A 26,996-nucleotide genomic window follows, 5' to 3' on the forward strand; every position below is an offset into this window, starting at 1 on the left:
GCTGCTGTCTGCCTTCCAGGAGCCGTGAATTCATGAATGGACACAAAGAGTCCCCTACGGCCAGGCGGGAGTGGGGGAGGCTCCGAGCACCGGTGGGGCCAGCTCGGCCCTGGTCTGTCCTTGCCTCTGTCAGACAGATAGACAGGCCCCCTTTGTTTTCTGGACAGATCTCTGGAAGTCTTCTGTTCTGGGGATGGAGGGCTGCCGCCACCAGGCACCAGCCCAGCCAGGAAAGAGAGGCTGCGGGTGCTTTCCTGGGGCCTAGCTTCTCTCTGGGTGTGCCCCCCACCCTGCCCTGCCCCACCCCACCCCGCCCCGCCCCGGGCCCAGGTCTGGACAGGGAGAACTCGCAGAGGCTCAGAGGCTGGGCCTGGCTGCTCCCGACTGAAGGGGGGTGGGGTGGCAGGAGGGGGAGCAGCTGTGCTGCTCTCAGCCCAGGCCGCAGGGACAAGCCCTGGTCAGGTGGGGTCAGCAAATCCGGCCCCTGCTGGGGCAGAGATGCAGCAGCAGGGTTCTGTAGAGGCCCCAGGGCAGTGGTGGGGAAAGGACACCTTCACAGAGCCTCCCACACCTAGCCCGCTGGGCCTGGATCTGCTCCAGCTTCTAACCTTTTAGACCTGTGTAGCCCCCTCCCTTCCCCCAGGAAAAGCGGGGCCTTCCCATCACAGCCCACAAACTCAACACCCTTGTGGAGCCAGCACCCAGGTCACGACGCTCACTGTTGCCAGTCCCTGGAAACCCCTCCACGTCCCCGTTAGTCACTGCCCTGCTCCTACAGGTAGCCCCGTTCTGGCTTTTATCCCCAAAGCCTCCTGTTGCTGGTTCTCAGAGTTCTTGTACATAGACCCGAAGCCTGTACAGCCATTTGGTGTTAACGTCTGCAGTGCTTCCCCATCGTTGTGGCTCATGGTTGAGTCCTCTTGTTCCCTTTGTGGTCTGGTGTCCGCTCCGTCCAGGGTACATGTCCAGTCCACGGTGCCACGGTGCCACCGTGCGTGGGCCTCTGGGGACCTGCCAGGACGCTCTGGGACCGGCCTCTCCCCTCTCCCTATTCAGACGGGGTAGGTTTGAGAGTGTCTGGTCTCGAAAACTGATTTTAAACATTTAACATGTTTTGGTTTTATTTGACTTTAAAAAGGATTTTTAAAGTGGAAATGAATATTGTAGCCGGAGAAGGAACACAGGATATAAAGAGAGAGAGAGAGAGAGAGAGAGAGAGAGAGAGAGAGAAAAGGAATATAAAGAAAAAAAAAATAGCCTGACCAGGCGGTGGTGCAGTGAATAGAGCGTCGGACTGGGATGTGGAGGACTCAGGTTCGAGACCCCAAGGTCGCAGCTCGAGCACAGGCTCATCGTGTTTGAGCAAAGTTCACCAGCTTGGACCCAAGGTCGCTGGCTCGAGCAAGGGGTTACTTGGTCTGCTGTAGGCCCTCACATATGAGAAAGCAGTCAATGAACAACTAAGGTGTCACAACGAAAAACTGATGATTGATGCTTCTCATCTCTCTCTGTTCCTGTCTGTCCCTGTCTATCCCTCTCTCTGACTCTCTCTCTGTCTCTGTAAAAAAAGAAAAAGAAAAAAAAACAACATGTTTCCCTTCTCCCCACCCCCTCTGGCCTCCGGTGCTCCCTTCCACACCTCCCGCTTTTCCACATCAACCTCACTGAGGTGGTGTGACCTTGGGCGACACGCTTGTCCTGGCTGGGTGAACCTACATCTCAGGAGTCGGTCGATTCCAGAAATTCCGAGGAGGTGTTAAAGGCTGGACTGTTTCCATCTGCTGTCTTGAGTCTGAACGACTTAATTCATACTCCGAGAAGACGGATCATTCGGTTACCTGCCAGGAGTCGCCTGCAGCAGGCCTGGCTTTGCGTGGGTACCAGGAAGACAAGCCGAGTCAGGGCCCGCCCCCTCACGTGCAGTCCAGGGGCCCGCGGCAGACCCGGAAGACCCGAGGACACGTCCCGTGCCTCGTGATAGGGGTCGACCAGGCACTTGTGGGAGGGCAAGGGCAGGAGCCATGCTGCCCAGGAGCTCTCTGGCGAGGAAGGGGGTAGGGAGAAAAGGACGAGAGAGTCTGAGCTTGTGCAGTGGCCTGGCAGGGAGGGGAGGCAGCTCGGACTCGGTCTGCACGGGGGGGTGGGGTGGGGTGAGGGCAGGGGTCAAGGAAAGCTTTGGGAGGAAGGAGGCTTGGACCTGCGTTCTGCAGGCTGAATAGGAGCTCTCCAGCTAGGAAGAGGGAAAGAGGCTTCTAAGCAGAAGGAACAGTGTGTGGAAGGTGTAGGGGCATGCTGACTGGGTCCCGGGGAGGGTGCCCCATGGCTGAGCAGAAAGGGCAGGGTCTGAGTCAGGGACGGGAAACAAGAGGCAGAGTCCCTGGAACAAGGGACCTTTAGCCCGTGCAGAAGCTGCCTGGCGTCCTGTCCTTGGCCTTGGCACAGGTGCTTTTGCTTGGGGTTCTCCAGGGCTTTGTCTTGGCCTGCGAGACCCGGGAGTCTTGGTGTGGATTTTCCAAGGTGGGACGGATTGGCAAAGCCAGGGCTCAGAGGGACTGTGGTTATGGGCTAATTGTGGTCAGGGCTACACTGATTCCTGGCCACCGAGGCTATGGTTTCAGGAGCTGGGATCGAGCTCTGTCCCTTCCCTTCCTTTGCCTCCAGATCCACAACTAGTCCTCCATCCTGGAGAGAATGCCCAGATACTTTATACTAGAGTGTAAAAGGCTGACGGCAGAACCTTTCTCATCAGAACCATGGACAGGGCTGAAGGGGACCGTGGCTGCGATGCCAGGTATAAAAACCAGGAGTCAGAAGGTTTGGGTGCCGGCCCTGGCTCTCCTGCTTCCTGGTTTGTGGCTTAACTTCTGAACCGCGGTGTGTGATGACAACTGTACTCCCAGCCCTACTCCGTGTGCGTCGTTGTCACAAGGTTCAGAGAGGTGGAGGGCAGTGACAGCACCTGGGGAACCCCTCAGCGGGGGGGGCGGCAGCCTCCTGCCTGCCCCATGCCCGTGACAGACATGGCTGGCTCATCACGGCATTCCTTCCCCGAGAGGCCTTTGCAACACAGCACTTCCGGTAGCCTCGGCCGGCCGGCCGGCCGCCCCATCGAGTTGCCGTGTGGGTTGAATCCTGTTTGCTGCCCCCCCCCCCCCCCCCCCCGTGCTGAGCCCAGTGTTTGTTTCTTGGTCCTGAGGTCCTGGGTGGATAATATCCCATTGTATGGATGTGGGGACAGAACCCGTTTTGTCGATCCATCCATCTGCCATCTGTCTTCCAGGCGATTCTTAATGTGCGACCGGGATTGAGAACTGTTGGCCTGACCGCTTGTAGCCTCCTCTTCCCATCAGGAATAATAACGTCTACTTTGCGAGGGTGGTGCGGGCTTTCAACGGGACACTCTGTGAAGGACTCAGTGCTTGGGCTCTTTGGGGGAGTTTTCTAGGCAGCGGTGAAAAGAACGCCCATCCTGTGAGTGCTGCCCTGTGGCGGGCACCCCGGTGTGGGGCTTTATTTATTTATTTATTTATTTATTTATTTTTTCTGAAGCTAGAAACCGGGAGAGACAGTCAGACAGACTCCCGCATGCGCCCGACCGGGATCCACCCGGCCTGCCCACAAGGGGGCGACGCTCTGCCCACCAGGAGGCGATGCTCTGCCCCTCCGGGGCATCGCTCCGCCGAGACCAGAGCCACTCTAGCGCCTGGGGCAGAGGAGACCAGAGCCACTCCAGCGCCTGGGGCAGAGGCCAAGGAGCCATCCCTGCTCCAATGGAGCCTCGGCTGCGGGAGGGGAAGAGAGAGACAGAGAGGAAGGAGAGGGGGAGGGGTGGAGAAGCAAATGGGCGCTTCTCCTATGTGCTCTGGCCGGGAATCGAACCCGGGTCCCCCGCACACCAGGCCGACGCGCTACTGCTGAGCCAACCGGCCAGGGCCTTTTTTTTTTTTTTTTTTTTTTTTGTATTTTTCTGAAGCTGGAAATGGGGAGAGACAGTCAGACAGACTCCCGCATGCGCCCGACCGGGATCCACCCAGCACGCCCACCAGGGGCGATGCTCTGCCCCTCTGGGGCATCGCTCTGCCGTGACCAGAGCCACTCTAGCGCCTGGGGCAGAGGCCAAGGAGCCATCCCCAGCGCCCGGGCCATCTTTGCTCCAATGGAGCCTTGGCTGCGGGAGGAGAAGAGAGAGACAGAGAGGAAGGGGGGGTGGAGAAGCAAATGGGCACATCTCCTATGTGCCCTGGCCGGGAATCGAACCCGGGTCCTCCGCACGCCAGGCCGACACTCTACCACTGAGCCAACCGGCCAGGGCCCCGGTGTGGGCTTTTGAGCCCTATTATTTCATGATGCCTGCAGGCAAGGTCGTAAGTATCTCTTTGTACAAAGATGGAAGCTGCAGCCCGGAGACGTAGAGTCATTTCCCATAGGTCACCCAGCGGCTAAGCCACTGTGCACCCTCCCAGCTGGGCCTTGTTCCAAAACCCCTGCCTCTCCAGTTCAGGATGGGAGTTCACCTTCTTCCTTGTCTCCCTGCCAGCACCTGCCTCCAGATCCCTGGAACCTAAGTGTGGGACCCCTCCATGTGGAGTCGCCCTCCCACCCCCATCACATGCTGCGGCCACAGAACAGGGGGGGGTCCGTTCTCCAGAGAGGAAGCAGGAAGGCCCGTGTCCCTCCACTCACCGCCCCCCTCTCCCACCACCACCTTTCATTTAAACCAGCAATGGCCCTGCTGGAGACGTCTACTGTTCTAGGAGAAACTTCCCACCATCTTGAAGGCTGCCTGCCTCTCTGACTGCCGGGGCTGCTGAGCACATTCGCAGTTTTATCTGTGCGTTTCAGCTGGGAGACAGGACTGCATTGTGCCCCTGCTGGGGAACGGATAAACGGGCCCTTATAGGTCCCTGCACAATGGCATGTTCTCACAATGAGAAGGAAGGGGGCCTCTGAGAGAGCTCGATGAACCTCACACACAGTGAGCCCAGTGAGAGAAGCCAAGCGCAGAAGAGAGAGAGAAAGACACGAGAAGAAAAGAGGAGGGGAGGGTCCAGAGTCATTGCCAGGACGGGTCGTGTTCCATTCCGGAAGGGCCGGCTTCTTACCGTCCGAAACAAGTTTGTCTTGAACGTGTTTTGTCACTGCTATTTAAAAAAATAATAATTTTTTTATTGATTGATTTTTTTCTTCTTCTTCTTTTTTTTTTTTTGTATTTTTCCGAAGCTGGAAACGGGGAGAGTCAGACAGACTCCCGCATGCGTCCCACTGGGATCCACCCGGCACGCCCACCAGGGGACGACGCTCTGCCCACCAGGGGGCGACGCTCTGCCCCTCCGGGGCGTTGCTCTGTTGCGACCAGAACCACTCCAGCGCCTGGGGCAGAGGCCAAGGAGCCATCCCCAGCGCCCGGGCCATCTGTGCTCCAATGGAGCCTCGGCTGCGGGAGGGGAAGAGAGAGACAGAGAGGAAGGAGAGGGGGAGGGGTGGAGAAGCAGATGGGTGCTTCTCCTGTGTGCCCTGGCCGGGAATCGAACCCGGGACCCCTTGCACGCCAGGCCGACGCTCTACCACTGAGCCAACTGGCCAGGGCCTTATTGATTGATTTGAGCGAGAGAGAGAGAGAGAGAGAGAGAGAAAACATCAATGTGTTCTTCCACTTATTTATGCATTCATTGGTTGATTGCTGTATTCCCCTCACCCCCCAATCAGGGATCGAACCCACAACCTTGGCCAACACATTTTTGAATAGAAAAATAAGAAAATCCCTGTGTGGCATTCAAAGCAGTTCCCTCTCACCTAAGAAGGCACTTGGATTTGATACAATAGGTTCTCTTTAGAAGTGAAAAAAAAAAAAAAAAAAAAAGGCTTCGGACTACTACTGTATGACTTCATTTACTATGTGACCTTCTGGGAAAAGCAAAGTTTGTGGGGACAGAGAACAGAGCTGTGGTGGTTGGGGCTGGGGAGGGGGACCTGGGGACCCAGGGGACATGAGGGTGTTTGGGGGAAGGATGGAGGAAATGTTTTTTCTCTTGACGGGGGTGCTGGTTACACGGTTCTCTACATTTGCAAGGCTCCTAAAACTAGGGCAAAAAAAAAGAGAAATTCGACTGCCGTAGGTGCATTAAAAGATAAACTTGAAAACAAATGAATTCGCTGTCCTCTTAAAATGCCTGTGTGGAGTTTCATGAAGAAAGAAATGACGCTTCTCTTTAACACGGCGGCGTTAAAGAGAAGTTCTTGGTTCTTGCAGGTTGTGGGAACGGGATTTCTTGGGCATTTGCCCCGGCCTCAGGCCCTGTCTCCTGGCCTGGCCTTTGTCACTCCCAAGCATTCAGTAGCTGCCAGCATACGGTTGGGGAGGAGGGGGAGGGACAAGGAAAGTCTTGTGGAGACCAGAAATGAATAACTGCCCATCCTGGGTTCCCACAGCAACCATGACATCACCCTCCAACCCTTGTGGCTGGCACGGTGGGTGGTGGCTTTTATGGTGTTTGTTAAAGGGCCAGAAGCAGAGAGAGCAGAGAGAATGGCCAGCCGGTGCCTGGTGGTGCTGAGAGACCCACTCCCACCACTCCGAACAAAGGAAGGGCCTTAGCTCTAAGGAAAGGCCTTAGCTCCATCCTAGCCCCCCCCCCCCCCAATGAAAAGGAGTGTAAACTGGCACAGTCCCCTGGAGGCTTTGGGGCAGAATCTCAAAATTGACACTGTATGGACCCTTATCTCTAGAGCTGTGGTGACAAAGGATGACACCCACGTAGTGCCTTTTAAAGCAACAATTCATTCCCTCCCAGTTCTGGAGGCCAAAGAGCAAGGTGTGAGGAGGGCTGGGTTTTTTTTTCGCTGAGGCCCAGAGGGAGCGTCTGCCCCAGGCCTGTCTCCCGGCTTCTGGTGGCTCCCGACCACCCCTGGCGATCCTTGGCCTGTGGACACATTGCTCCAGTCTCTGCCTTGATCCTCACGTGGCCTCTGTGTCTCCTCTCTTCTTATAAGGACCCCCACCCTATTGGATCAGGGCCCACCCCCTTCAGTGAGACCCCATCTTCACAAAGTTTACCTGCAGCAACTGTTTCCACATAAGGCCACAGTCTGGGGTTCTGGGAGTCCAGACTCCAACATCAGACTTTTTAGAGAACAGAATCCAACCTGTAACACTATTTTTCTTGTCAATACATAGTGTTTAGTAAGCCATCGTGGCCACTGACAACTTCCTCCAGGGCCACCTGTGAAGAAGGTGGGCCGATGGGCTTGTTGTTTCGGCCTCCTGGGGAGGCCGTGCTTCCCTGGGCTCCCCGTTTCTAAAGGGTGGGTCCCCCAACTTCTCTGTGACCATAAGGCCAGTGTTTAATCTGCTCCTGCATTGTGTCCGGACCCTGTGGGAGAAGGAGCACCTCCATCTGTCCTTCCCCCGAGCTCCAAGAGCACCCACCACCACCCAGCACATGGTTGATGCTCAGCAGACGTTCCCTGAGAGGGTGCAGAAATGCTCAACAAACTTTGTCAATGATATAATGTGACGAGAGCATACAGAAGGTGCTCCATAGATGCTCCGTGCACTGTACTGGCACGGGCCCTGTATACAGAAGGTGCTCCATAGATGCTCCGTGCACTGTACTATATCGAGCCTTTTGTTCTGAGCCATGCGCTCATTTCTCATATTTTGTGGGTCTTCATAGTTAAAATTGAGATCTTGGAGAAAAAAACTTTTTGGTGTCTCAGTTCCCATTGACAAGGAGTTCGAGAACCTCTAATCTACGGCAACAAAGTGGGGGGTGGGGGGCGTTTCCTTGGGGAAGGGCGGAAGGGCACTTTCTGAGGGGTGGGCAATGCGGTCTGGCTCCTGGGCGGTGGTCACGTGTACATGTGTAAAAATTTGTCAAGCCATGCCTTTGGGCAAATATACTGTGTGTCAGTTATAGGAAAGAAAATGAAAAATAGGAAATGGGAATGCCACACCCCAATATTGAGCGAAGTTCTGTAACCATATGGGGATTAGGCACAAAAGATGGGATAGTACCAAAAAAAAGGTAACAGAGAGAAGACGAGAAGGGAAGGGGTTGGGAGGGGGGCGGAGCGGCGCAGGGTCCCTTCCTTCCCACCTGCCGGGCCGGTGTGAGGTCTTCAGGCCTCCTGGGAGTTCTGTGGCTTCCTGGCGGGGCTCCCAGGAGGGCTGCCTCTCCTTCCAGGTTCATGAACCACCGGGTCCCCGCCCACAAGAGGTACCAGCCTACAGAGTACGAACATGCGGCTAACTGTGCCACCCATGCTGTGAGTCCGTGCAGTGAGTCCAGGCCCCGCGGGGGGGGGGGGGGGGGGCTGAAAGCGGAGGGGGCACTTCCAGGTCGGGGTGTAGTGGGGGGGGAGAGGCAAGCCTCTTCGCCCCTGGAGAGATATTCTGAGTCTCTGTCCCACTGCAACGGCCCCACAGGCCTGCTCCCTAAGCCTTCCGTGGCTCCGGGCGGGGGAGGGCGGGCGCGCTGTGGTCCTGAGCACGCCGCTCCGCTCCGCTCCGGGGACCTCTCAGACTTCTCGGAGGGAAGGACGGATAAACCAAGATTTGAGGAAGGAGAGTTTTCCCGGTGGATGCAGTGGAGGGACTTTGTCTTCAGGGGGGGCTGCACGTGAGACAGTGCAGAGGCCCGCGGCGGCGCGGTGTGCCCGAGGACCTCGAGGTAGGGGTATCCAGGGACGTAGAATGTGGCCAGAGCTGCTCCTTGAAGCAGGGAGTCTTGGCTTTCTGTTTCTCTGGAGCCGCGCCGTCCACTACGGTAGCCCCTGGCCTCGTGTGGCTGTCGACGTTGCCATTGAAATAAACTCAAATGAAATGACATTCAAGTTCCTTTCCTTGGTGGCACGAGTCACTTTTCCCAAGTGTGGCCAAAGCCACACGTACCCAGTGGCTTCCCAGCTGGACAGCGTAGGTTAGGACATCCCCACCGTGAGGGGAAGTTCTGTTGGAAGGTGCGGGTCTGGAGAGAGGCGGGCTCCGCACTGCCCTGGACCCCAGGACAGAGGCCGGCCTGCCCCTGTCCCCCCTCCCTGCTTCCAGCTCTGGATCATCCCCAGCATCCTCGGCAGCTCCAACCTCTACTTCCTGTCGGACGACGACTGGGAGACCATTTCTGCCTGGATCTACGGCCTCGGCCTCTGCGGGCTCTTCGTGGTGTCCACCATGTTCCACACCATCTCCTGGAAGAAGAGCCACCTCAGGTACCCGCCGCCCAGCCCACAGGGCGGGGCCGTGCTGCGCGGGGGACCGGGGCTGAGGGCTGAGGGCTGAGGGCTGAGGCCGGATGCGGAGTTTTGCCTCGTGGATGCTCGCCCGGAGCTGATGCTTCTTGAGCACTTCCTGTCCTGCACCTGCTTGGTTCTCACTCAGTCCTCACAGCAGCTCCCACGGCCTCCCTGTTTGCAGAGGAGGGGACGGAGCCCAGGGAAGGGAGGCGCATGGTCAGCGTCATAGTCCCCAAGTGCTGGGGCTGGGATTCGAACCCAGGCCTTCTGGCTCCAGAGCCTGGACATGAAACCACAATGACAGAATCTAGAGAGTCTTTAGGGGCCACATAGTTTTTATTTATTTATTTATTTATTTATTCATTTTTATTAGAGAGAGAGAGAGCGGGAGAGATAGAGAGAGAACAGGGGGAGGAGCAGGAAGCATCAACTCCCATATGTGCCTTGACCAGGCAAGCCCAGGGTTTTGAACTGGCAACCTCAGCATTCCAGGTCGATGCTTTATCCACTGCGCCAGCACAGGTCAGGCCTTAGGGGCCACATAGTTTAATAGTTTATGTACTTTAAAATTTTTTTTTAATTTTTATTGTTTTATTTTTTATTGTTTAGTAAGAGAAGGGGAGGCAGAGACAGACTCCCACAAGAACCACAGCAAACCCATCAGGGGGCGTTGCTCCTTTACAACCAGAGACATTTTTTAGTGCCTGAGGTGGAGGCCAAGGAGTCATCCTCAGCGCTGGGGGCCAACTTGCTCTAATTGAGCCTTGGCTGCAGGAGGAGAGGAAAATGAGAGAGAGAGAGAGAGAGAGAGAGAAGCGAGAGAGAGAGAGGGAGAAGCGAGAGGGGAAGGTGTGGAGAAGCAGATGGACGTTTCTCCTGTGTGCCCTGACCAGGAATTGAACCCAGGACTTCCACACGCCGGGCCGATGCTCTACCACTGAGCCAACCGGCCGGGGCTGGTACTTTTTTTTTAGCCACAGAAATCTGTCATCATTTGAAATTTTCTGAAAAGCCCAGTATATAAAATAGAAATGCAGAGGAAAGGAGAAGGTGCTCAGTGGGACACCTCCCCCAGAGGTCTCTCTTCTACCCCTAGGGGTTAGAGGGAGTCTGGTTTGAAAGCCACTTCACTGGTCACTTAGAGACGGGGAGTCTGAGGCCCGAGGGGTGGTGGCTGGACAGAGATGGGCCAGTTCCGCCCAGCCCCTCCCTGGGACAGCGCTGTCCCAGGCCGGCTAGGGGTAATGCCACCTTCTTTGCCCCAGGATGGTGGAGCACTGTCTGCACATGTGTGACCGAATGGTCATCTACTTCTTCATAGCGGCCTCCTACGCGCCCTGGTGAGTGCTTCTGCGGTCCCACAAACGGGCTGGCTTCCTTTCCTGTCTTTGAATTCTTTTTGTATTTGACTGGGTCATCCGCTGACTCGGTACCAAAGAGTGAAGGTCAGCAGTTTCTCACGTTAGTCCCGAGTTGTTTTTTATACATGAAAGCACGAGCGTGTGTAACCAGGTACATGGGTCAGTCACTGTCTATGTATTCAAGGCACGCATGCACATACACACACACGCCTCCTCGTAGTTTACATGTATAAGTGGATGTTTGTGTTGCTTCTCTCCCATTTGAATGCAAACAGGAAGGATGCTAAACCCACGGTTCTGAGGTTTGCTTTCGTTCTCTTAGTGACATAGCAGGGACATCTTTTCCTCATTAGCATGCCGAAGATGTTCTCGTTCTTTTTTCCTTTTTATTTTTTTAAATTATTTTTATTTATTTTATTTTATTTTTTTACAGAGACAGAGAGTCAGAGTGAGGGATAGACAGGGACAGACAGACAGGAACGGAGAGATAAGCATCAATTATTAGTTTTTTGTTGCGCATTGCAACACCTTAGTTGTTCATTGCTTTCTCATGTGTGCCTTGACCATAGGCCTTCAGCAGACCGAGTAACCCCTTGCTTGGGCCAGCGACCTTGGGTCCAAGCTGGTCAGTTTTTGCTCAAACCAGATGAGCCCACGCTCAAGCTGGCGATCTTGGGATCTCAAACCTGGGTCTTCTGCATCCCAGTCTGTTGCTCTATCCATTGCGCCACCGCCTGGTCAGGCTCTTTTTTATTTTTTACAGCAGCATAATATTCTCTGGCCGTCCCGTATGGGTGGTTGTCGATGACCTTGGGACGCTCCATTCCTTTCCTGTCCTAAAGACAGCCGCAGGGACTTCCCTTGTTCATGCATCATGGAGCTCGCGTGTGTGGATCTGGTAGCCTGCATCTGATGTGGTTGCCGAGAGGTGACATTTTCTGACCCTGCAGAAATAGCAGCTTCAGATGGTCGAGCCTGATCTTTGTGGGATAAGTCCCGAGACTTACTTAGACTCCTGGGTGGGCAGGGAGTGGACCTTGGTCATTTGGTGAACTGTTTTGCTGGGCCACCTTCCACAGATTCTGTCAGGTTAAATCCTCCCAGCAAGTCACTCGGGCTTTTTGAAAGTTCTGGAATAAAGGAACCCTAAGCCTCAGCATCTGAAAGCCTGGGCAGCCCTCAGAGCCTCTGCAGGGGGAGAATGACCCTTCCACGCACCTTGGTTGACTGTGTGCTGTGTGGCCGGATGGTGCCGGGATTCAGGACACTGAGGTTCTGTTGGTGGACAAGGGTCTGTGTCAGGACCGTGATGGCATGGTGAGACAGGCCTGTGTGCACCCAGCCGTGGGAGCTCAGAGGAGGCACTGCCCTGGCATGGGGGCCTCGGGAGGACTGCTTGGAGGAGGTGTGCCTCTGAGGCGTAGGAAGCCACAGAAAGGTTGGTTCCGTTTTTGCACAGGAAATTTCTGTTTCTGGCTATCTCATACAAAGCTCTCTGTTCCATTACATCAGCTAATCAACAGGTTCTGTCTGAGTACAAAGGCGACTGTTCTTTCAGCGTGCCGTAGGGAGTGTACCATTCCCGGAGACTCGCAGTCAGTGATGTGCATCTCAGCGACTCTTCACACCCCGTAGCTCGCACCCCGGTGGAGAAACAGAGCAGTCCCCCTGCACCCCGCTACCCTCTCCCCAGTCGTCACCCTCCAGGGGTGACCACAGTCCTGCTGTCGGCCTTCACATCATGGTGTGCCTGACCTTGAAGTTTGTGCCTGACCTTGAACTTCATAGTACCAGAGTCCTGCTATCGGCCCTCACATCATGGTGTGCCTGACCTTGAACTTCATGGTACCAGAGTCCTGCTATCGGCCCTCACATCATGGTGTGCCTGACCTTGAACTTCATGGTACCAGAGTCCTGCTATCGGCCCTCACATCATGGTGTGCCTGACCTTGAACTTCATAGTACCAGAGTCCTGCTATCGGCCCTCACATCATGGTGTGCCTGACCTTGAACTTCATAGTACCAGAGTCCTTCTATCGGCCTTCATGTGCCTGACCTTGAAGTTTGTGCCTGACCTTGAACTTCATAGTACCAGAGTCCTTCTATCGGCCCTCACATCATGGTGTGCCTGACCTTGAAGTTTGTGCCTGACCTTGAACTTCATAGTACCAGAGTCCTGCTATCGGCCCTCACATCATGGTGTGCCTGACCTTGAAGTTTGTGCCTGACCTTGAACTTCATGGTACCAGAATCGTTCTTTCAGATCTCGCCTCTTTCACATGACGTCTGGCGAGGCTCACAGAGCCATTTCACAGGAGTCGCCGTCCATTCTCCCCGCTGGACAGTGGTCTGGGGGGAGTGGGCCTCCGGCCCCCCGTGCTCCCGTGACAGACATGTGCATGGTTCCCAGTGTGGGGTGGTTATGGATCCACGGACCCCTCGACCTTCTGGTGCAGGTGGGAGGCTGCTGGGTCTACACTGAGGATGGCGTTTGGAGCAGGACACTGACATGGTCTTACTCTGGGTGGCTGCCCTGGGAGCGGGGAGGGGTGGAAGAGGCTGGAGCAAGGACCCAGGAGAGAAATGGTGGTGGCCTGCCCCCCCCACCCCCACCCCCCCGTAATGGCATGGAGGTCGACAGGAGAGGGTGGGTGGGTGGAAAAGATACTTGTAGAAACTGAGCGGACCATGACTGCCTGAAGGCGGGGCAGAGGGACAGGAGGGAATGGCAGGGGTCCCGGGAAACGCCGGCCTTTCCCGGGAAATGAGCGACTCTTGGGAGTGCTGGGAAATTGTTCCTGCTGTCTGTCTGCCTGCCTGCCTGGAGGCATCATCAGACTTGGACAGCCTGGGCTTGTGAGAGGACAGGACTGGCCTCTCTCTAGAAAACCGTCATGCTCCGAGTTATCAGATGCCAGGTGGGCAGGCGGATGGAGACTTCTAGAAGGCTCCGGGCGAGTGGGTAGGCGGGAGGCCACAGGAGGAGCTGGGTCCACCGGCTGCTTCTCCTCAGCCCCGCGCTCATGGGGCAGACCCTGCACGAGGAGCCAGGTGAACCTCAGGTCTCTTTTCGGGGGTGGATGAGAAGAGTCAGCAGGGTTGATGCTCAGCAGCAGTGACCGTGTGACATTGATTTGTAGGGTGATCCTCACTAGCCGCCCCTTGACCTGGGTTTCTGTTCCTGGTCGCTGGCTGTGATGATGAAGCAGCGGCTCTGTGTTGCCCCCTGCTGGTGGCTTGAGGGTACTGCTATAATTCCTCATGGGATTCGGGGTCTCAGCAGGGGGACCATGCTGGGGGACGGCCTGCCTGCCCGCTGTGGAAAGGGCCATGAAGGACAGAACGATGCCCCGGTGGGGACATTTGCCTGGTGTGTGAGCTGCTCAGGAGGAAGAATCAGTAGAACTTGGGGGTTGAGTGGATGGAGGGGATGAGAGGGAGACAGAGGTGCTCTGTGGTGACCAGCTTCCTGGCTGGCTGGACACCGTGTGCATAGGGAAGAGGGGACATGGGACAGGCAGTGTCGAATTGTGTTCTGTTCTATTGCTCTGTTGCTCCAGCTGTTTCCTGCAGAGCCCTGGAGCCATCCCCCGGGGACCACAGATGGGGTGGCGCATCCAGGTCCCCCCAAAGCCTGCCTCATTCAGAAAAACCCTATTTTTTGGTTTTGATTATATTGCCTTTTTTTTTTTTTCAGAGACAGAGAGAGAGTCAGAGAGTGGGAGAGACAGGGACAGATACAGACAGGAACGGAGAGATGAGAAGCATCAATCATTAGTTTTTCGTTGCGCATTGCGACACCTTAGTTGTTCATTGATTGCTTTCTCATATGTGCCTTGACCTGGGGCTTCAGCAGACCGAGTAACCCCTTGCTCGAGCCAGCGACCTTGGGTCCAAGCTGGTGAGCTTTTGCTCAAACCAGATGAGCCCGCACTCAAGCTGGCGACCTCGGGGTCTCGAACCTGGATCCTCCGCATCCCAGTCCGACGCTCAATCCACTGCGCCACCGCCTGGTCAGGCTCTATTTCCATTTTTGACAGATTGGACTTACATAGAAGCTTCGTGCATAAAATGTTGACTTAAAAGAAAGGCAGTGTATTAGCAGGTCCAAAGGCGCTGGGATGGTGGAAAGAGCATGGATTGTGTTGGTACAAAACGGCGCGGCCCTGGCTGGACCCCAGACGGGACCAGCAGGGTCATGGGGTGTGTGCACGTCAGAGTCTGATAGACGCTGCCCAGTGGCTGTCCCCACAGGCTCCTCGTCTGGACTCCTGCTGGTTTCACATGCCCTTCCCCTTCCTGCTGGGTCATCCATTCGGCTAGTTTTTCTCTTAATAAATGCTCATTGTTCCAATGTCTCTCTCTGCCTCTCCACATGTCTTCCCATGAGAGCCCATGTCCCCACCTACGTAGCCACAGCAGACAGATCTTCCCTGGGGTAACTTTTCCGGGGACGGGCCAGCCATGGAGGACAAGGTCCTGGTGACTCCCCCCACCCCTCAGACTGTGCCCTTGGCTCTCCCCCAGGCTGAACCTTCGGGAGCTGGGCCCCTGGGCCTCTCACATGCGCTGGCTGGTTTGGATCATGGCCTCTGTTGGTACCGTCTATGTCTTCTTCTTCCATGAGCGGTAAGCCAGGGTTGCGGGGAGGGCTCAGGTGGCGGGGCGGCCCTCGGGGCTGTAGCAGGGCCTCCTTCCTGCCCCTAGCGAGAGGAGGCACCAGGATGATCCAAGAAGCATGAGGGCACAGCTCTGCCCTGTGTCCCAGTGTCGGGTCCATAGCCCACAGCGCCAGTTTGAAGGGTTTTCTGAAAAGACACTGTAGGTTCCTAGACTCGCTGAACGGTGTCATGTGTCCCCTGCCTCTCACCCTAAGCTGTGTCAGCAGATAAGGTGAGGGGCACCTCTGAACCCAGGGGACTGACCCCGTTGACTTTCATCCTGCCCAGTGGCGCGAGGGACTAATTAAGTGAGGGAATAATAAACAAGGCTGTGGAAGCAGAAGGAGTGACAAGACTCTGGGAACCTCCAGGGACGGCAGCAGGTGTCAGCTGAGGTTGCCACTCAGATCCACGGGACACGGCTGTTGGGGCTCTGTGGGCGACGGTGCTGGGATCGAATAGTCACGTCTGCCGGGGCCTGAGTGTGGGCAGCGCCCCTGCGCTCGCTGTACCCAGTGTTTGCCATCCTTGCACGCTGTTTCGTGGATGTGGACACCAAGTCTCAGAGAGGGAGGGAGAGAGACGCGCCCAAGGCCACCCAACTCCGCCAGCACCTGCTGGACGTCGCTGGGTGACGTCTGAGCCCTTGCGGTCAGGGTGTCTTCTCCTGCCTGGAACGGGGAGCTGTCCTGATGCCCAGGTGGCTTCTCCTCCCACCAGGTACAAGCTTGTGGAGCTGCTGTGCTACATCATCATGGGCTTCTTCCCCGCCCTGGTCATCCTTTCTATGGTAAGTCCCGCCCACCCGGCGTGCGGCCTCACGCCAGGCTGGACAGGGCCCGGACTGACTTCTCGAGATTGTCAAGGGAACCCTCTCCTCTGGGAGGAGGGGAAATGGAGGCCCAGTGTGTCCATGTGACCCGACTAAGGAGGTGGTAGAGTAGGCAGGTTAACCCGGAAGGCTTCTCTTCTCCGAGCCTCAGTTGCCTCATCTGTCAAATGGACACAGTACTCTGCCTGCCCATTACCTCCCAGGCTGGAGAACAGTATTATTTTAAAACTAGTATTACTGGCAGATGTTAAAATTTTACATAGATCTGACCGGTTTTTCTTTTTCCTTTTTTTTTTTTTTTTTTTTTTTTTAATGTTATGGCTTTTACCTGAAGTGTTTGGTTAGGAAGGTCTTTTCTTTCCCAAGTTTATATAAATATCTACTTGTATTTTCTTCTGTTTCTTTTATGATTAACTTCTCACTTTTAACTCTGTATCTCTGCTATAGTGTCTCTTGTATATGGTTTTCCCTCCCCCGAGAACCAGCCAGTGATTCCATTTACCTACTATTTAAAAATGCTGCTTCCTGCCCTGGCCGGTTGGCTCAGTGGTAGAGCATCGGCCTGGCGTGCAGAAATCCCGGGTTCGATTCCCGGCCAGGGCACACAGGAGAAGCGCCCATCTGCTTCTCCACCCCTCCCCCTCTCCTTCTTCTCTGTCTCTCCCCCTCCCGCAGCCAAGGCTCCATTGGAGCAAAGATGGCCCGGGCGCTGGGGATGGCTCCTTGGCCTCTGCCCCAGGCGCTGGAGTGGCTCTGGTCGCGACAGAGCGACGCCCTGGAGGGGCAGAGCATCGTCCCCTGGTGGGCAGAGCATCGCCCCCTGGTGGGCGTGCCGGGTAGATCCCGGTCGGGCGCATGCGGGAGTCTGTCTGACTATCTCTCCCCATTTCCAGCTTCAGAAAAATACAAAAATATATATATATAAAATATAAAATAAAAATGCTGCTTCCTGTCATACGTTAAATTTGTAGATGTGTGTGGGTCTGTTTCTCAGATGCCAATTCTCCATGGATGGGCACCTGTTTTTATACTAGCACTAAGCTGTTTTACTTACTGTAGCTTTTCTTTTTTTGTATTTTTCTGAAGTGAGAAGCAGGGAGGCAGTCAGACAGACTCCCACATGCACCCGATAGGGATCTCCACCTGGCATGCCCACCAGGGGCGATGCTCGGCCCATCTGGGGCATTGCTCCGCTGCAACTGGAGCCATTCTAGCGCCTGAAGTGGAGGCTATGGAGCCATCCTCAATACCCGGGCCAACTTTGCTCCAATGGAGCCTTGGCTGTGGGAGGGGAAGAGAGAGACAGAGAGGAAGGAGAGGGGGAGGGGTGGAGAAGCAGATGGGCGCTTCTCCTGTGTGCCCTGGCCGGGAATTGAACCCAGGACTTCCATGTGCCGGGCCGATGCTTGACCACTGAGCCAACCGGCCAGGGCTTACTTATTGTAGCTTGAATTGCATTTGGATACTTGGCAAGGAAGGCTTGTCCCGTTGGTCTCTCCTGCTCAACGTTTTCCCCGTGTGATCCGTGTTCATTTTTACAGGTTAGCGTTCCCCCGCCAGGTCGGTTTTTTGTTTAAATATGCATATTTAAGTTATATCTATTAAATTATATAATACCCATCAAATGAAATATTCTATATATTTAAAGACATACATGTGCTTAGAGATATAGTAGATGCACATATAAATACATATTCACTGCAAAGAATGAAACCCATCTGAAAATGGATACAAGAACAGCAGTTCCCACCCCTTTCCTCCTCAACGTGACGACGCCCCGGCTACAACTGTCCCTCATTTGTGTTTTGTGTATCTTTCCCATTTTTACATTTATATGCATGTCTGTGTGGCTCTGCAGACAGACTGACTTACTGGGTTTTTGTGGGTTTTTTTTTGTATTTTTCTGAAGCTGGAAATGAGGAGAGACAGTCAGACAGACTCCCGCATGTGCCCGACCGGGATCCACCCGGCACGCCCACCAGGGGGCAACGCTCTGCCCACCAGGGGGCGATGCTCTGCCCCTCCGGGGCATTGCTCTGTTGCGACCAGAGCCACTCTAGCACCTAGGGCAGAGGCCAAGGAGCCATCCCCAGCGCCCGGGCCATCTTTGCTCCAATGGAGCCTTGGCTGCGGGAGGGGAAGAGAGAGACAGAGAGGAAGGAGAGGGGGAGGGGTGGAGAAGCAGATGGGCGCTTCTCCTGTGTGCCCTGGCCGGGAATCGAACCCGAGACTTCTGCACGCCAGGCCGACGCTCTACCACTGAGCCAACCCAACCAGCCAGGGCCTTACTGGTTTTTTTGTGTTACAAACGTGAGCTCACACCGTTACGTACCATTCGGCAGCGTGCTTTTCTCATTTTTGCACGATGCTGTGGGGGGGGTGTCTGGGAACATCCCACCCAGGAACACCTGCCTGGCGAGGTTGTCGTGAGGGTGGCATGCGGTGATGCCTTGGCAGGCCCACAGGGCAGGGCAGTGCAGTGCCATGGCTGGCACCGAGGCAGGGAGCGCTAAGAAGTGTTAGGGGTCATTAACTTTATCTCGCTGTGTGACTCAGATTCAAGTACAGCAGTCTCAAGGACTGAGTGTGACTCAGGTCTGGCACGTCTGTGCAGGGAAGCGCTGTGCAGCTAGCTGTTCCGAGGACCTAGGTGACTGTCCCGGTGGGCATGTAGGCCAAGCTCCCTCAGACCAGTCAGTGGCAGGTGAATTTGCAGAAGGCGGGACAGTCTACTGGTGTACGGTGCTGCGTTCCTGTAAGACGTGCGTGTCTATGACGGGCGTGCTGTCTGTTGTAGGTGGAGAGGCAGCGTCTAAAACAGTGGTCCCCAATCTTTTTTGGGCCATGGACCGGTTTAATGTCAGAAAATATTTTCACGGACCGGCCTTTAGGGTGGGACGGATAAATGTATCACGTGACCGAGACAAGCATCAAGAGTGAGTCTTAGATGGATGTAACAGAGGGAATATGGTCATTTAAAAAAAATAAAAAGCCCTGGCCGGTTGGCTCAGCGGTAGAGTGTCGGCCTAGCGTGCGGAGGACCCGGGTTCGATTCCTGGCCAGGGCACACAGGAGAAGCGCCCATTTGCTTCTCCACCTCTCCGCCGTGCTTTCCTCTCTGTCTCTCTCTTCCCCTCCCGCAGCCAAGGCTCCATTGGAGCAAAAATGGCCCGGGCGCTGGGGATGGCTCTGTGGCCTCTGCCTCAGGCGCTAGAGTGGCTCTGGTCGCAACATGGCGACGCCCAGGATGGGCAGAGCATCGCCCCCTGGTGGGCAGAGCGTTGCCCCTGGTGGGCGTGCCGGGTGGATCCCGGTCGGGTGCATGCGGGAGTCTGTCTGACTGTCTCTCCCTGTTTCCAGCTTCAGAAAAATGAAAAAAAAAAACAACACCGTTCAGACTTAAATATAAATAAAACAGAAATAATGTAAGTTATTTATTCTTTCTCTGTGGACCAGTACCAAATGGCCCACGGACCGGTACCAGTCCATGGCCCCGGGTGTTGGGGACCACTGGTCTAGAAGGATCCTGCATATGCTACTCATGGTGGTTACCCATACGGGGTAACCCCAGGGGCTGGGCGCCAGCTGGGCGGGTTGGTGGGTTCCCACCCCTCAGCCCTCTCTCCCCACCCCTCAGCCCTCTCTCCCCATTCTTTTTGAGTCCTTTTGAACCAGCAGCAACTCAGGTGTCAACGGTGCTGATCTCTGAGGAGCAGGACCACTTCCTTTCACTTACTATCTTTTGTTTTCTTGAAAAAAAATTTTTTTTTTTTTTTGCCGTGTATGACTTTTCAACGATCTGGATAAGATATATAAAAATTTCTTGCCTGACCAGGTGGTGGCGCAGTGGATAGAGTGTCGGACTGGGATGCAGAAGGACCCAGGTTCGAGACCCCGAGGTCGCCAGCTTGAGCGCGGGCTCATCTGGCTTGAGCAAAGAGCTCACCAGCTTAGACCCAAGGTCGCTGGCTCCAGCAAGGGGTTACTCAGTCTGCTGAAGGCCCGCGGTCAAGGCACATGTGAGAAAGCAATCAATGGACAACTAAGAAGTCGCAACGCGCAACGAGAAACTGATGATTGATGCTTCTCATCTCTCTCTGTTCCTGTCTGTCTGTCCCTGTCTATCTCTGCCTCTGTAAAAAAAAAAAAAAAAAATTTCTGATTGTGACCATTTTTAGGTGTCCAGTTCGAGTGGCATGAAGCACATTCACACTGTTGTATGACCATCACCAGCGTCCATCTCCAGACTTTTTTTTACCTGCCCAGACTGAGACTCTGTCGCCCATGAAACATTTGCCCCCAACCCTTCTCCCCTGCCTCCCCCAGCCTCCGGTAATCTCTCTTCTACTTCCTGTCTCTATGAATTTGGCTCTACTCTAGGGACTTCATAGGAGTGGAATCATCCAGTATTGGTCCTTTAGTGACTTACTTCACTGAGCACAATGTCCTCAAGGGTCTTATGTAGCCTGTACCAGAATGTTCTTCCTGGAAGGCTGAATAACATTCCATCGTCTGAAATAACATGAATAGCATCTCGTCCATCCATTCATCCACTGACGGACGCTAGGCCTGCTTCCACCTTGGGGCTGTGGCGAATAATGCTGCGAACCTGGATGTTGTCTTTGTTTCACTCCCTGCCTTCCCTTCTTTTGGGATATAGAGCCAGATGTATTACTTTCTTAGATAAGATGAATAGCTATAAAAAAAAAATAGTCCTTGAGACTTTGATAGAATTGCAGTACATGGTGAGAAGTCGTTTGCAAGTGGTGACCTCCCAGGGCTGAGACGCCCCATCTAGGAACCTGGGCCGGCTCAGGGCGGCTGCAGGTCTTTCCTGTTGGGTGGTGGGGGAGTGGCCGGGGGCTCCCGACCTCGCCGGGCACTCCTCTGACCTGTGACCCCTCCTTGTTCTTGCCAACAGCCCAACACGGAGGGCATCTGGGAGCTGGTGACCGGAGGGGCTTTCTACTGCCTGGGAACGGTGTTCTTCAAGAGTGACGGGAGGATCCCCTTTGCCCACGCCATCTGGCATCTCTTTGTGGCATTTGGTGCTGGTACCCACTACTACGCCATCTGGAGGTACCTCTATCTGCCCAGCACCCTGCAGGCCAAGGTGTCCAAATGAGGTGGTCCAGACTGCACAGGACATTTGGGCTTTATGAGCAGAGAGCATCATGGGAAGCGTTTTTGCGACGATCGAGCCCAGAGCGCAGCACCCGGGTCTGTCTGCTCTCCCACAGGTAGAGCTTTCGATGGGTCCAAGGTTACTTCTGGTGATGGCCGCACCATCTCTCTTGGGTCCCAGGGTGAGAAAGAAAGCACTTAGTCATTGTCACAGAGGAGAAATTAACCCTGTAGTGCACTTCTACTCTAGACAAGTGTCTCCTAATACAGTGGACATTAATTAACATCTTCAGGAAAGGGAGTGGACACTGTCCTGCTGCTTGGGCAGTGCTGGGCTAACACGTGCTTGTCACGGTCCCGAGAAACCGAGCAAGGAGCCTAGGTGGGTGTTTGTACTCGGTGGCCAGGGCCTCCTTTTCTGCTACCAAAGTCCTGGCTGCGGAATGTCCCCCTGTTCAGGGAAGGTCACCAGTTTGTAGAGCAGGGACGGTGGAGATCTGTGAGCACCGCAGACATCGCCAGTCAACCACACAGCGTGAGTGGGGTCAGCATTCTCAGGCCGGTGCTCTGGGCACCCACGACCAGTCAGCGTGGGACTCGTGATGACACCTCTTTGTCTTGCCTGCTGGTGTGCCCTGGGGTGGGAACGTGACCGGGCCAGTCTCATGTCTCCGTGTTAGGGACGGTGTTTATCTCCGCTCCCTCTTGTCCCTTTTTGGGAAGGTCCTGGCTGGAGTGGGCAGAGAGGGGCCATATAGGGACACCGGGCGCATACCCCGAGCAGCCCCTGACCTGTGCTGGTCCTCGACGCAGAGGAGGGAGAAGCCGGGGACGAGAAGCTGTTACTTGACCGTTTCTTCTCACGCCGAGACATCCAGGGAAAGCCGAGAGCCACTCATCAGAGGGCAAGCGCGTCCCGGGAGCCTGTCCTGGGTTGAGGGTTTACGATGCTGACATTGAGATTCTCGCTCGGTGCCAACCAGTGACCCTGACAGGCTCCTCCCTCCCAGGAGCCCTAGGGGAAGGCCTCACTCGCTTCACGGGACTGGGGTAGGGTGTCTGCAATACCCACCCCGACCTCTGGAGCCTCTAGTAGCCTGGCAGAGCCAGCCCCTCTGTGCCTGCCACACAGACAGGGGTGGGGAAGGACCCAGGGCTGGCTCCAGGGTCTGACCTGGGACCTCAGAATCTCTGGATCAAGGGTCTGTGTCAGGTCAGAGGAACCTCAGTCTACGAGTCCCCACGAGGGTCGGGCAGGCAAAGACAGGATGCCTTATGCTTAGTTCTGGTACATTCCAGGGTATTTCAGGGTTCTGGCCTCTGGGTCCCATGTGTCCAGCCAGTATTGAGTCACCTGGCATGGTTCACGGACAGGTGGGTCCGGAGCAGGCAGAGGCTTGGGGGATAAGCTTTGTCTTCTTACCCGTGTGTGTGTGTGTGTGTGTGCATGTGCATGTGCATGTGCGTGTGCGTGTGGCCAGACCGGCACTCCCAGCCCCTGGAAGCTGCCTGCACTCCGTGTGCCTTTCCCGCAGAGCTCCCCGTATTCCCCGTCATGTGGGGTCAGGGTCAGAGGTTGGGGAAGGCAAGCCCAGGTGGGGGCAGAAGCAGTGTGATTTGACTTCTGGGCCTCAGGCCTGAGGCGGGGTGGTCCTGGGAGGATGATGTCTAGGAGACCTCCCTCAACATGGCACCATGGCAGGCCGAGATGGCGGGGACCAGAGCCCGGGGTGGGAGCCAGGGACACCGATCTGGGACTTCTCTAGTGGCCCTGGCTGAGCTCCTCGTCTGCCACCTGCAACTCCTGTGCCTCCTTTTCTGGGCGCTGGCTGTATTTTCCTCAAGCTGCCCCTTAACCCTCTGTGCCTTCTAGGAGGTACAGGGGCACCCCCTCATCCACCCAGCTCGCCCTTGTCCAACCTCCTAAGCCCCGCTCAGGAGCACTGCAGGTTGTGTCCTGGGTATGTGTGGGCTGGCGAGGGCTCGAGGGTGCAAATCTGGATGCTGGTTCCCTCTTCCTGTCCATCTTTGAGGTTGTCACATTCTAGGGCATTCCAGCCAAGTGGCTGTCATGCCCCAAGGAGCCAGAGTGGGGCAGGGGGCGGCAGTTGACATTCCGGGCACTCTGGTGATCGCTCCTGAGTTAAGCGGGCATTGCTGGGGCGGCTGGGAGGTGGGGGCAGATGAGAAGGGTTCAAGATGATGGTGGGGGCCCGGGGGGAGGGCAGAGGCCCACTCAACAGGCTTACACCCTGGCATTGCCCTCCCGCAGCATGCCGGGCGGGCAGACAGGCCTGGTGTGGACAGCTGGCTTTTTTTTTTTTTTTTGTATTTTTTTCGAAGTTAGAAGCAGGGAGGCAGAGAGACAGACTTCTCCCTGTGCTCGACCAGGATCCACCCGGCATGTCCACCAGGGGGCGATGCTCTGCCCATCTTGGGGCGTCACTCCATTGCGGCCGGAGCCATTCTAACACCTGAGGCGGAGGCCATGGAGCCATCCTTAGCACCTGGGCCAACTTTGCTCCAATGGAGCCTCGGCTGCGGGAGGGGAAGAGAGAGACGGAGAGAAAGGAGAGGGGGGTGGTGGAGAAGCAGATGGGCGCTTCTCCTGTGTGCCCCGGTCGGGAATCGAACCTGGGACTTCCACACACCAGGCCAATGCTCTACCTCTGAGCTAGCCGGTCAGGGCCAACAGCTGGCTTTGTTAGCCCACTGACAACTGTCTGAGCGAGTTGGAGCTCGCTTCAGGCGGTCCCAAGGGCCAGCGGCCTCTCAGCCAGGGGAGCTGTAGAACAGCGCCGTGGGCCTGAGCCGCCTTTCTGCCTTGAGTGGACACTGCGTGGATGGCAGGGGCAGGACTGCCGTCCTTCTCTCCGTCAGCCTTGCTCTTAGGCCGGGGGGTGGGGACGAGTCCTGGGGGGAGCGCAGGGCGGCAGGAACGCCGACAGGGGAACCGTGAGGGGGCCGAGACCCGAAGGCCTGAAGCTGCCCGGTCAAGGCCTGCATGATGCTGTATTTGCCTTTCCCTCCTCTTTTCACTTTTTTTTTTTTTTTTTTTTTTCTTTTCATTTTTCTGAAGCTGGAAACAGGGAGAGACAGTCAGACAGACTCCCGCATGCGCCCGACCGGGATCCACCCGGCACGCCCACCAGGGGCGATGCTCTGCCCATCCTGGGCGTCGCCATGTTGCGACCAGAGCCACTCTAGTGCCTGAGGCAGAGGCCACAGAGCCATGCCCAACGCCCGGGCCATCTTTGCTCCAATGGAGCCTTGGCTGCGGGAGGGGAAGAGAGAGACAGAGAGGAAAGCGCGGCGGAGGGGTGGAGAAGCAAATGGGCGCTTCTCCTGTGTGCCCTGGCCGGGAATCGAACCCGGGTCCTCCACACGCTAGGCCGACACTCTACCGCTGAGCCAACCGGCCAGGGCCCTCTTTTCACTTTTCAAATATTTTTTTTCTCATTATCTCAAGCTCTTTCTTTGTAAGCATTATTCTAAAAGTCTACGTTGAGTCGATGTGCCCCAGTTTCTTCTCTCACCGTTCTTTCAATTCAGGAGAAGATACCTATCTCTATTTATCTGTATGGGAGGACAACTTTTTGACACAACTCTTTCTCCCCCAGATTTCATGCATATATTTTTTAGGCCCCATGAAGAATTTAGGTGAAACTTAACTTCAGCCCCCTCATGGCTGCCGTCCCGTCTGCCGTCATTGATTGGATGGATCACTCCCTATAATTGGCCCCTGTCCCCACCCCTGGGGGACCCTGGGGTTTATCTGGAAGAGTCAGAACAGTGACCCCCAGCATGAGAGGGAGTTATGGGGTGGGAGTTGGCTTTGTGCCTACTCTGCAGGTGGTCTGGTTGGTGGGGGGGGGGGAGGAGAGGGATATGTGGTTGTCAGCCTGTGTGGTGATGGGACCTCACCCATCTGAGACTGTCCCCTTCGGGTTGAGGGCATCGGTGTGCTCTGCATGCGTCTGGCACCCCAGAGACTGCTCGTTAATATTCGGGAGTTGGGGGCCCTACCCGGTTTGGCTCAGTGGTAGAGCGTCGGCCTGGTGTGCAGAAGTCACGGGTTCGATTCCCGGCCAGGGCACACAGGAGAAGCGCCCATCTGCTTCTCCACCCCTCCCCCTCCTTCCTCTCTGTCTCTCTCTTCCCCTCCCGCAGCCAAAGCTCCATTGGAGCAAAGATGGCCCGGGCGCTGGGGATGGCTCCTTGGCCTCTGCCCCAGGTGCTAGAATAGCTCTGGATGCAACAGAGCGACGCCCTGGAGGGGCAGAGCATCGCCCCCTGATGGGCGTGCCGGGCGGATCCCGGTCGGACGCATGCAGGAGTCTGTCTGACTGCCTCCCCGTTTCCAGCTTCAGAAAAAAAAAAAAAAAAAAAAAAAAAAAAAAAAAAAAAATATATATATATATATATATATATATATATATATATATATATATATATATATATATATTCGGGAGTTGGGTTAGTCATCAAACCACTGGTCCTGTGAGACTGGTCCTGATGGGAGGATTTACACCATGGAAATTGGCAAAGGCTACAGAGCAGAGCTTCCTGGTTTTGGAGATCTAGCACAACGTTGCCTACAGGCTGTGGATGCTCATCAGCCGCCCGCCCCTCCTCATCCGCGTCACAGGCAGCGTCTGCACAGTTACGGGCGTGTGCATGCATACATCCATGTTCTCAGATCATTCTCTCCCGGCTGCTCAGAGAGGCTAAGTGACTTGTTCACCATCATCTAGAGGCGCAGGGGAGGGTCTGGGATCTGAGTCACCATCCTTGGGTGTCATGTCCTCCCTCCTTCCCCAGCACTGGGGTGTCTTGCTCCCGGAGAGCTGAGTGGTGGGGCAGCAGGTGAGAGCATCTCCTTAGCCTCCTTCTGGGGCCTTCCTGCTCCTGATGTTGGCTGCCTCACATCTCGGCAGCTGAGTCCCTGAACTTGGTCAGGTTTTGGGGGCAAAGACACTGTGCCCAAAGCCTCCTGTGGGGCCTGGCAGCCCTTGAGCTCTGAGCCAGCTGGACAGGGAGAAGGCTGCAGGCCTGTCCCCCCCCCCCCCAGGGTGTTAATATCCCTACGGACAGATAGCTTTTTCTCCACCAGCATCTTTAAGATAAAGGGGTATTTAAATACCTTCATGAGGCAATATTTTTTTTTAAAAGGACTATGGATCCGAACCTAGAGAAGTGGCTGTTTTTCTTCCCGGGACATTTTGGGGTGAAGATTTGGGACCTGCCGGGCCGGCACAGTCATGACTGATGACCTCGGGTCTGGGTGGGCTCTCTGCCCACAGAGTCTCCTCTTGCCTGTGTCCTGGCACACCTGTCTTCGTCATGGGCTATCAGACCGACTTGTACCCTGGCTGTGGTTTCGGAGGGGCGGGGCCGTGTCCCAGCCGCGGCTCGGCGGCCTGCACAGGAGGGTTACCGGTGCGTCACGGGATCTGTCCATTGCATCCTGTGGGACCAGGCTCCGGGTGGTGGGGCGGCTGTCCTCTGCTTATTCCCAGACGTCGGTGTCACCCAAACCTTTCTGATTACTACCCATCACGTCATGCTGTGGTTCCAGTTTATCCTTGGGTAGGACCTACTGTGCACTGCATGGTGAGATGTGACCGTCCCTCTCTGTCCTGTCTAAGTCTCATCCTGTCCTACCCCATGGCATTTTTTTTTTCAAGTTGCTGGTTGCAACCCCTACATTGTTTTTGTTTTTGTTTTTGTTTTCATTTTTTTTTCTGAAGCTGGAAACAGGGAGAGACAGTCAGACAGACTCCCGCA

At 55.5% G+C, this 26,996-nt stretch overlaps 1 protein-coding gene across 4 annotated transcripts in view; it reads left to right on the top strand.

The window, feature by feature from the left end:
- Positions 1–26,996, top strand: part of MMD2 (monocyte to macrophage differentiation associated 2) — a 35,446-nt gene extending 8,450 nt beyond the window's left edge. Inside the window, exons 2-8 of one of the 4 annotated variants that reach the window (XM_066273484.1) lie at positions 8,184–8,265; positions 9,047–9,207; positions 10,497–10,571; positions 15,120–15,221; positions 15,974–16,043; positions 21,007–21,164; positions 26,382–26,996. In XM_066273484.1, the coding sequence (XP_066129581.1) occupies positions 8,184–8,265; positions 9,047–9,207; positions 10,497–10,571; positions 15,120–15,221; positions 15,974–16,043; positions 21,007–21,164; positions 26,382–26,478 (745 nt within the window). In that variant the 3' untranslated portion in view covers positions 26,479–26,996. Of the gene's footprint in view, positions 1–8,183; positions 8,266–9,046; positions 9,208–10,496; positions 10,572–15,119; positions 15,222–15,973; positions 16,044–19,920; positions 20,105–21,006; positions 24,245–26,381 lie in introns of those variants that run through there. The other 3 variants (XM_066273483.1, XM_066273485.1, XM_066273486.1) reach the window with 3 other exon arrangements.

The sequence above is a fragment of the Saccopteryx bilineata genome, chromosome 4 (assembly GCF_036850765.1).
Source record: "Saccopteryx bilineata isolate mSacBil1 chromosome 4, mSacBil1_pri_phased_curated, whole genome shotgun sequence".
Classification (NCBI taxonomy): domain Eukaryota; kingdom Metazoa; phylum Chordata; class Mammalia; order Chiroptera; family Emballonuridae; genus Saccopteryx; species Saccopteryx bilineata.